Below are 8,460 nucleotides of genomic sequence, written 5' to 3'. Positions count from 1 at the left end.
GTATGGTTTTAGGATATATCGATTTGGTTCGGTTCGGAGAAATTTTCAGGTAATCTTTACTGAACAAAAAATTGATCGATTCGGTTCGACCCAAACCGAAGCTGATCAAACCCACCCTCACACCAATCGAAATCGACCCTATCGATCAGTTTTTTCAATCAGCCGGTTTTTCTTTCACCCCTATTTGGGGTAGCCTCGTAGGTGATACCAAAACGAACAGAAATACTAGTCGACATAATTTAACAAGTACAGTATATTGTTACATGAAAGTTAAATAAAGCAAGGACTTTTCTCCAATTAATACTATTACTACTATTTTAGGAGGACCATTTACTCTGTTTGACCGTATTTGGGGGGCAAACTGTCAAACCCCAAAAGAAGAACTGGAAAAAGCCAGAAAAAATAAAATACTAAAAAAGAACAGAAAAACCAAACACAACGAATCTTTCATTCGATTTTGTTTTTCGAGCCTTTAGATCTCAAAGCAACATAGAAACCAATCCTATTCAACTAAAATCCCACAGAGCGGCCCCCCCCCCTCTCTCCCTCTCTCTCTACATTTCACTGGCGAATTCCTACCTTTTCTACCTGTCTCAACAGCTATACACACGTATGATCTGCATCCGTGTCGATGGTATGCTCAAACCTTTAGTTGTGCGTATTTTTGGATCTGGGTTGGTTTTATTATGGTCTAAATGTGTCTTTTGTGTCTTTCTGGACAAAAAGATCGATTTTTTGTTAGGTTTTTTTGGGTTTTTTTTTGTTTTTGTGTTTTATGAAAGTTTGATGCTTTATCGCAGGTTGATCGGAGTGGTGTTGCTATGTGGTATATTTCATTGGTTGATTAACGAGGGACTACAATTTTGATGCGTTATTTGGTTTAGTTTAGAGTCACAGTTGAAAATTAGGGTAACTGGGTTAGTAGTCAAGTCTGATCTGTATTAATGGTTTCATAATGAGTGTGCAGTAGCCAGTATGTGATTCATTGATGATGTGATTAGAAGATATATCAGAACATTTAATGGTTGCTTAAAGGGTGGTTGGCATCAGTTTTAGCCGGTACTTGATCCGTAGTTAGGCATCTGATCTGAATTATGTGTTCTTGATATGCATTCTGATGATTTCGTGATGAATGAGCATTATGTGATTCAAAGATGTCAGTGAATTTTGTGGTTGCTTAAAGGGTGGTTGGCAACCTTTTCTTTAGATCTTTTCTTCGATGCCCAGTTATTCAGGAATACCGAAAAGAGAGGGGGTTTTGGTTTGTGGTTGAGATCAGGCCCGCTATGCAGAGCGAATTTGGTGGTAGGCAAAACCATTCATAGTTTGCAGAAGCTGAACTATCATGACTTTGTGAACAAATTAACTAACTTGGGTCCAATGCTTGTAGAAGTTGCTTGAAAAGGTTATAACTGATATTGGGGCCTTTAAGTCATGACCGGTTATAGTTGCCGTATTTTTTCAAGATTTTGGTAGAGCAACAGATTTTTGTAGTGGGTTTGTTAGGTCGCCAATTTCGGACATGAGAAGTCCCTGGTTGAGTAAACTATCCCTTATATTCAGCCCTAGACCGCCACGCAACTGGTTACTCTTGTGTCTGATTGGCGTAATTGTGGTAGTTGCATTGTTGGGTTCTTCTTCTTCGAGTGCCTTTGATTCAGTATCTCCCACTCCAAGGCCTGACATCTATACGAATTACAGAAGAATAAAGGAACAAGCAGCAAGTGATTACTTGGAGTTGAGGTCTTTATCGTCAGAAGCTACTAGTACAAGGGAGTTTAGTTTTTGTGGCAAAGACACAGAGAATTATGTGCCTTGCTATAATGTATCTGGAAATTTGTTAGTTGGGTTGAAGGATGGAGAGGAGTTTGATAGGCATTGTGAAGTATTGCAAGAACAACTGCATTGCTTGGTTCGTCCTCCTAAGGACTATAAGATCCCTCTCAAATGGCCTGCTGGTAAAGATGTGATATGGAGTGGAAATGTGAAGATTAGCAAAGACCAATTCCTCTCTTCTGGAAGCATGACCAAAAGGTAATTCTTGTTGTAAGCAAGCTAATAGTGATGTTGTGAAACTTGGGAAATGTTGATGTTCGGTACGTAATTTTACTGAAACTTCTGTAGTAGACGTTCGCAAAGCAGTATAGCATTGATCCAATTTATCCGACTGTCACATCACATGCTTAGAAGTTCTGGGTGGCTACTAACTCGTGCAATGATTCCTTTTTTTATTTCTCTTGACCAACTGCAGATTAATGCTACTAGAAGAGAATCAGATTTCTTTCCACTCCGAGGATGGTTTGATATATGATGGTGTCAAAGATTACTCTCACCAAATAGCAGAGATGATAGGGTTGGGAAGTGACGCTGAATTTTATCAAGCTGGTGTAAGTATATGCTTGAATCAGAAAAAAATAACGTGTCTTGACTTCAACGATGCCATGGATGCATTTTCTTATGTCATTCATCTATCCTATTTATTCCTAATACAGGTGCGCACTGTATTAGATATTGGGTGCGGGTTTGGAAGCTTTGGGGCTCATTTGCTATCATTGAAGTTAATGGTTGTTTGTATTGCGGCATATGAGGTAACAGGTAGCCAAGTTCAGTTGGCCCTTGAGAGAGGTCTTCCTGCAATCATTGGCAACTTCATTTCAAGACAGCTTCCATATCCATCGTTATCATTTAGCATGGTTCACTGTGCTCAATGTGGTATTTTCTGGGAGAAGAAAGGTACTGTATGACTTCATTTCAAGTAGCATAACTTATTTTCTCCCCTCCAAGTTATGACGAATATCATGCCTGGATTTTTTTGCTTTGTATGATTCAGTTATTGAAGTGACTTTGTGTTTTTTTTTTTTCTAATAGTACTTAACTCTTTTGTTTGAATACATAAACTACAACTATATAAAGCTCCTTGGACAAATATAACTCTACTTGTTGTTCAACAAATCTTACTCAATATCTGGTCATGTTTATTTTTCTTTTTCTTTCAAATTCGAATGATGTCTGGCCCTTGTAAGTTGTAACTGTTTGCTTGTGAAATAATGTGTTAAAATAACTCTTCGGAGTTCGAAACACCATAACAATGTTCTAAAACCATGTACCTTGGATTTTTTTATTTTTTTGTTTGTTTGTGGAGTATTTCTGTTTTGCTGAAATATCTTTAAAGGAATTTAGTTGCTTAAACATTAACTTTTTCCCTTTTTGAGGATATATGTTATTGCTAATAAACATTTCCAACCGGGGAGCACAAACGATTACAAGAGGAATGGAGCTTGCCTTCTAACAAATGTCTCTCAACCATTTAATTATCTGGTCCTAGAGCCCTTGTGCACTAAATTCTGTGTATCATTTCTGTCTTTGCTTTCTAACAACTTTCGGGATGCGTACTTAAGATATACAACTGTAGGCTAATGGTATGGCAGTGCACTCTTAAGTCCTTCTAATGAGTTCCTCCTTTTTTTTTATATGAGTACACCCTAATTAGGTTGCTTGGAATCAGCTGGGAATAGGAAAGGTCCTTTTAAAAGAATCATTTTTCTTTAGTAGGTTCTTGAAGGAAATAATGAGGAAAGGAGGTAGTTTAATATATTGGATGTGTACACATAAGCACATGACTGAGAACCGGGTCCTTCTCGTTCAGGTCAATTGCATGATTCAGACCACATATAGATCGAGTCAAGAGACCGTGAATTTTTTGCAGATATCTTTGCTTGTTGACAAGTTCTGTACTGACTTCATACCACGCACCTGACATATTTGACTCCTACAAAGAATAGAGCAACATCCTGCAGTGGTGATGTACGGGATAAGTGACCATCAAAACGGATAAAGTTGTTCACCTGTGAAAGCAGTACACTTTATGCAGGGCATGCTGCATGTGTACTTGTGTAACAGAGTGTTAATGCATAAACTTGTTGAAGCTGGTCAAAAGAAAATGTCATATTTGGATATTTCAGTGCGAGGCATAATAAAGCTACTGCAGGTTAAACTAAAGCCATACCACCAAAAGTGTGCTTCTGACTCATGACAAATATTCTGGATGATAGAGGAGCTGTGCGTTATCCCGTTGTGATGGAAGGAACACTATCATCTTATTGATATATGGATTAGGTTTAGAGTTTTCTGTTCAATCCATTTATTTCTATAACATTTCATGATGTCCTGTGACAAAAAAGGCATGAACTTAAATTGTAGTCCCAAAATTGAAGATTAAGTGATTAACGCCAACATGGCGAAACATACATTCTGCATTGGGCGAAAAATACATTCTGTGTTACAAGTATGAATTATTTATTGTCATTATGTACTTCTATAAAAATTGTACCACATGCTCATAGTTATAAGAGGAAAAAATTGTCCTGCATGCTCATAAAAAATGTTTTGCACTGTTGGATTAATTCATCCACTAAATGGATGAAGCTCTCAGCATGCATGGCCTCTTCCCTTCCAAGGAAATTAAGGAGAACCCATTCCCATAAAACTAATAATTCTTCGCCCTCTTCAATATAGTTACCATTCGCGGATTTGATGAACCTTTGAATCACACGTTGAAACTTTGTTTCACAACAAAGTTGCACTAAACAGTCCAAGGCATGCTCTCTATCGGCGGCCATGGTTTAGGGACAGTTTTCAAGAACTCAACGGGTTTGGGGGGTTGTAGTTATATCAATGTTGCGTGTGGCCGCGTCGCATTGGACGACGTCGTTTAGCATAACATCAAAATTTCATTTGTTTTTTGGGAAATACTAGAGATGTTTAGTGCCCCCACAGCTATTTACTCTTAGAAATTTTACATTTAGTGTTTTAAATTAACCCACTCCAGCCCTACAACGCACAAAAACTTAGCCAAATGGCTTGTATGGTTTTGTAACACTTATCTTTGTAATGGCTGAAGTGAAGGCCTGGACTGTATGTCTGGCATAATCATCAATTTTGTAATTTAATAGGCTGCTAATTTGGTAACTATGCAATTCACTTTAGTAAGCACATAAATCTGAAGTTCTCTTTAGTATTAAAAATAATTCAAGAAGCTGATAATATAACAATGTATTTCCAGTTATCAGTTTGACGACACCATTGAACCAAGTTTGTTATTGCGATAGTGGCTGAATCATTGTTAGCGTGTCAATTTCCTGTTAATCAGTCTACTTGCTAGTAGTTGTTTGCTGTTGTAACTGAGTTTATGAGTTTATCTTGAAATTTATGTTGTTTATTTTGGTATACCTAGGAAGTTGACATTTTGGTCTTACATAGTTAAATTTTTTCCCACACTAATGATTTTTTCTCTCAGACGGGATGCTCCTCATCGAAGTTGACCGGGTACTCAAGCCTGGAGGTTACTTTGTTTTAACCTCACCAGCAACTGAGCCACATGGAAATTCATTGAGAACAAAAAGGAAAAGCATGTTGAAACCAATTGAAGAACTCACAGAAAAACTCTGTTGGAGTCTTTTGGCTCAACAAGATGATTCTTTTATCTGGCAAAAAACTGTGGATGCTTATTGCTATACATCTGGGTGAGACTAGTAACCATGATACACACTTCCGTAAATAATCATTGAAACCTTGGGTTCACATGTTTAATCTGCAATGGCCCCTTATTTCTTTTTCTTTTCCTTATTGTTTCCTTCATTTGTACTAAAGCCCCTTACTGTGGTTTTTGATGCTCCCTCCTTCCTAGCAAGAAGAGTAATAGACCTCTTTGTAAAGAAGGCCAGGATGCTCAATCATATTATCAAACCCTGGTACCTTGTATTAGTGGGACCACCAGTAAACGCTGGACTCCAGTTCAGAACAGGTCTTCTGGTTTCCTTTTGAGTCCAGCTGAGCTTGAAGTTCATGGCAAGTATTATTCTAACGTAAACGTTTTAATTATCTGTCATATTTTAATCTTTACATAGTTGTTGATGCTATAGTTTCCTTGTGAATCTTCCTTGTTAGCTCTCAACCTATTTATTTTATTGATCCAATTGTGTTATTACAGGAGTTCAACCTAATGATTTCTATGAAGACTTTGAAAATTGGAAATCAGTAGTGAGAAACTATTGGTCTTTGCTTACACCCTTGATTTTTTCTGACCATCCAAAGAGGCCAGGAGATGAAGACCCGTTACCTCCATATAACATGATACGCAACGTGATGGACATGAATGCTCATTACGGGGGTTTGAATGCTGCATTTCTCGAAGGCAAACAATCAGTTTGGGTGATGAATGTTGTGCCCCTTGGGGTGCGTAATACGCTTCCTCTGATACTTGATCAAGGTTTTGCAGGTGTTTTGCATAATTGGTAAGATGCCGATGTTTATGGCTCTAGAAAAAAAACTGTAGTCTATACATAGAATGATAGAAATATCTAATTTGCGGCACTAAATAGCTCTACCATTTGGGTACTGGGTACATGTATGTAAATTTTTCTTGCTCTGACTGCTATTTTATTTACATTTTTGCATAGGTGCGATCCTTTCCCCACGTATCCCCGAACATATGACATGCTTCATGCGAATGGGCTCCTCTCACACCTTATATCCGAAGGATGCAGTATAATGAACTTGTTCTTGGAGATGGATCGTATTCTACGCCCGGAGGTATTTCCAATTATTTTATGACGTGTTTGTATGTGTATATTTTTGAATATACTAGCGGAAACCTATGCCTAGAGGCACATCGTAATGTAGTCTCAACTTAAATGAGCTACCTGCTCTACCTCCCTGCACTACCCGGAAAATGTAATCTATGCATGCCGTCAGTTTCAATTTTGAGACATTTTCTATTTGATCATAAAAGGCAACATTTAAATAGGGATACATTGCTGAAAAAGTGTGGAGAGAGATGGGGTAGATTTATTGGAAGAATATCCTCTTTCTCTCTTAGAAAAGGAATGATCTGATATCGACAAACTTAATATGAAAATATGATAGAACGGTTGTGGATGTTACCTTGTATGCATAGACATCTTGTAAAAAAACTTCTTATGTTTTATAACATAGATATGGGTACATCTATGGTTTTGGTTTCCGCTGGTAGGAAATTTTCCACTCACTGTATCTTAAAATACCTATTGCTACCAAATACCACTTGGGCTATTAAAAAAAAAAAGGAAGGTTATAACATTTTTCGTGGGAGGCGCATGTTTAGACAGTGGCATGTTTCTTTACTTTCTACAGTTTTCATATGGTTAAACAGACTATTCTGATATGTAATATAATTGTTTGTTAGCAGGGATGGGTTATAGTTGGTGATAAACTTGGGCCTATAGAGAAAGCACGTTCACTCGCCACACAGATCCGATGGGAAGCAAGGGTAATTGACCTTCAGAATGGCAGTGACCAGCGGTTACTTGTTTGTCAAAAGCCATTTTTAAGAAAATGATTGGTTCAGCTGTTGGTGGTCTCATGCTTGGACTCTCCGGTTTTTAACATCTGGTAATTTCTCTCAACTTTCGAGGAGATTTGGCAAATCTTGAACTCTCCAGTTTCTTATCCTCTCTATGTTTATACGCGGAAAAAGCAAGTGATGACAAGGAAGAAGAGTTTATTTTTTCCCATTGCTAGGGGTGTTTAAGATGGATGAACACTATCAGGCTTCGGTATGTCTTAATCATAAGAAAGAGATTGTACCTGATCAGTTGTGTGCTTTGTTGCCCATCAAAACAGGGGATTGTACCTGTTAGGAATTGGCAGATTTGTTGCCTATCAAAACAATGCTTGGTTGATCATAAAACATTTTACCTGGGTTTCTATGAAAGACCGGATACAACTGTTGCAAGAGTGGATACCCTTTCTGACATACTAGCTTTGTTAGAATTTTTAGCGTTTCCCTAACACTTGAAACAACACTAGAAAGTGAGCATTTTTTTTCCCCATGTAAAATGCTCTATGTAGAATTCTCCTGTGAGTTGTCTTACCATGAACCATCAGAGTCCTAAACTTCTTTTTCTTTTATGCAGACACCAGATTATTTTTATTTCAAAGTTAAGAAATATCTGGATTTTCTGCAGGATGCCGGTTGTTTTAGTATCCGTGTCGATATGATAACAATCTGTGATTGACGATGCTAGAAGAAAACTCAGCTTGATTTTTATCTAGGAGTTTTGGCGAAGATCCTTGGTATTGAAAGAAGCCATTTTGAAAGTGCAGAGTTGAAGGTTAAAGTTGGACGATGTAACCATTCATTTGTTACCATTGTTTCAATGTCTTGTTCCTCTTTTTATCTTATTTTTTTCTGTGTTTTTATATCTATTTGTCAATTTTGTAATTAATTGTGATTTTGTACCGTACAACCTCTACTATTGGAGAGGGGTGATGGCCATGAATTGTAAGATGTTTGCCGTATAATGCGATAATTCTCTCGTCCTTATTTGGCCCAATGAATCAGTGAGCAAGTATTGTTGTCATTAAGGTTCGCGAGCAGGCGATTAATGGTCCGGTCCGTCGTCTGCCGGAGAAAGTTCTAGT

The 8,460-nt window shown here is 37.7% G+C and overlaps 1 protein-coding gene across 2 annotated transcripts; it reads left to right on the top strand.

Moving 5' to 3' along the window:
• The first annotated feature begins 388 nt into the window (after positions 1–388).
• LOC131310568 (probable methyltransferase PMT5) lies at positions 389–8,372 on the top strand. 2 transcript variants are annotated; one of them, XR_009195262.1, is made up of 10 exons: positions 390–634; positions 801–2,034; positions 2,252–2,387; positions 2,493–2,733; positions 5,297–5,522; positions 5,687–5,847; positions 5,990–6,293; positions 6,459–6,591; positions 7,226–7,428; positions 8,004–8,372. XR_009195262.1 is itself a non-coding variant. In XM_058337653.1 (9 exons), the coding sequence occupies exons 2-9, from the start codon at positions 1,523–1,525 to the stop codon at positions 7,373–7,375; spliced, it is 1,863 nt and encodes a 620-aa protein (XP_058193636.1). In that variant the 5' UTR covers positions 389–634; positions 801–1,522; the 3' UTR covers positions 7,376–7,750. The 2 variants fall into 2 exon arrangements, 1 of the variants encoding a protein (XP_058193636.1); XM_058337653.1 differs by lacking the exon at positions 8,004–8,372 and having other exon boundaries at positions 389–634; positions 7,226–7,750.
• The last annotated feature ends 88 nt before the right edge of the window (positions 8,373–8,460 follow it).

This window comes from Rhododendron vialii, chromosome 12a (genome assembly GCF_030253575.1).
Source record: "Rhododendron vialii isolate Sample 1 chromosome 12a, ASM3025357v1".
Lineage (NCBI taxonomy): Eukaryota > Viridiplantae > Streptophyta > Magnoliopsida > Ericales > Ericaceae > Rhododendron > Rhododendron vialii.
This window is presented reverse-complemented; position numbering and strand designations above follow the sequence as displayed.

Bases quoted from the DNA above. Each gene is read 5' to 3' on its own strand.
- LOC131310568 (XM_058337653.1), top strand. From the start codon at position 1,523: ATGAGAAGTCCCTGGTTGAGTAAACTATCCCTTATATTCAGCCCTAGA. The intron at 2,388-2,492 runs GTAAGTATATGC...TTCCTAATACAG, and splicing joins CTGAATTTTATCAAGCTGGT to GTGCGCACTGTATTAGATAT. The intron at 6,592-7,225 runs GTATTTCCAATT...GTTTGTTAGCAG, and splicing joins ATCGTATTCTACGCCCGGAG to GGATGGGTTATAGTTGGTGA.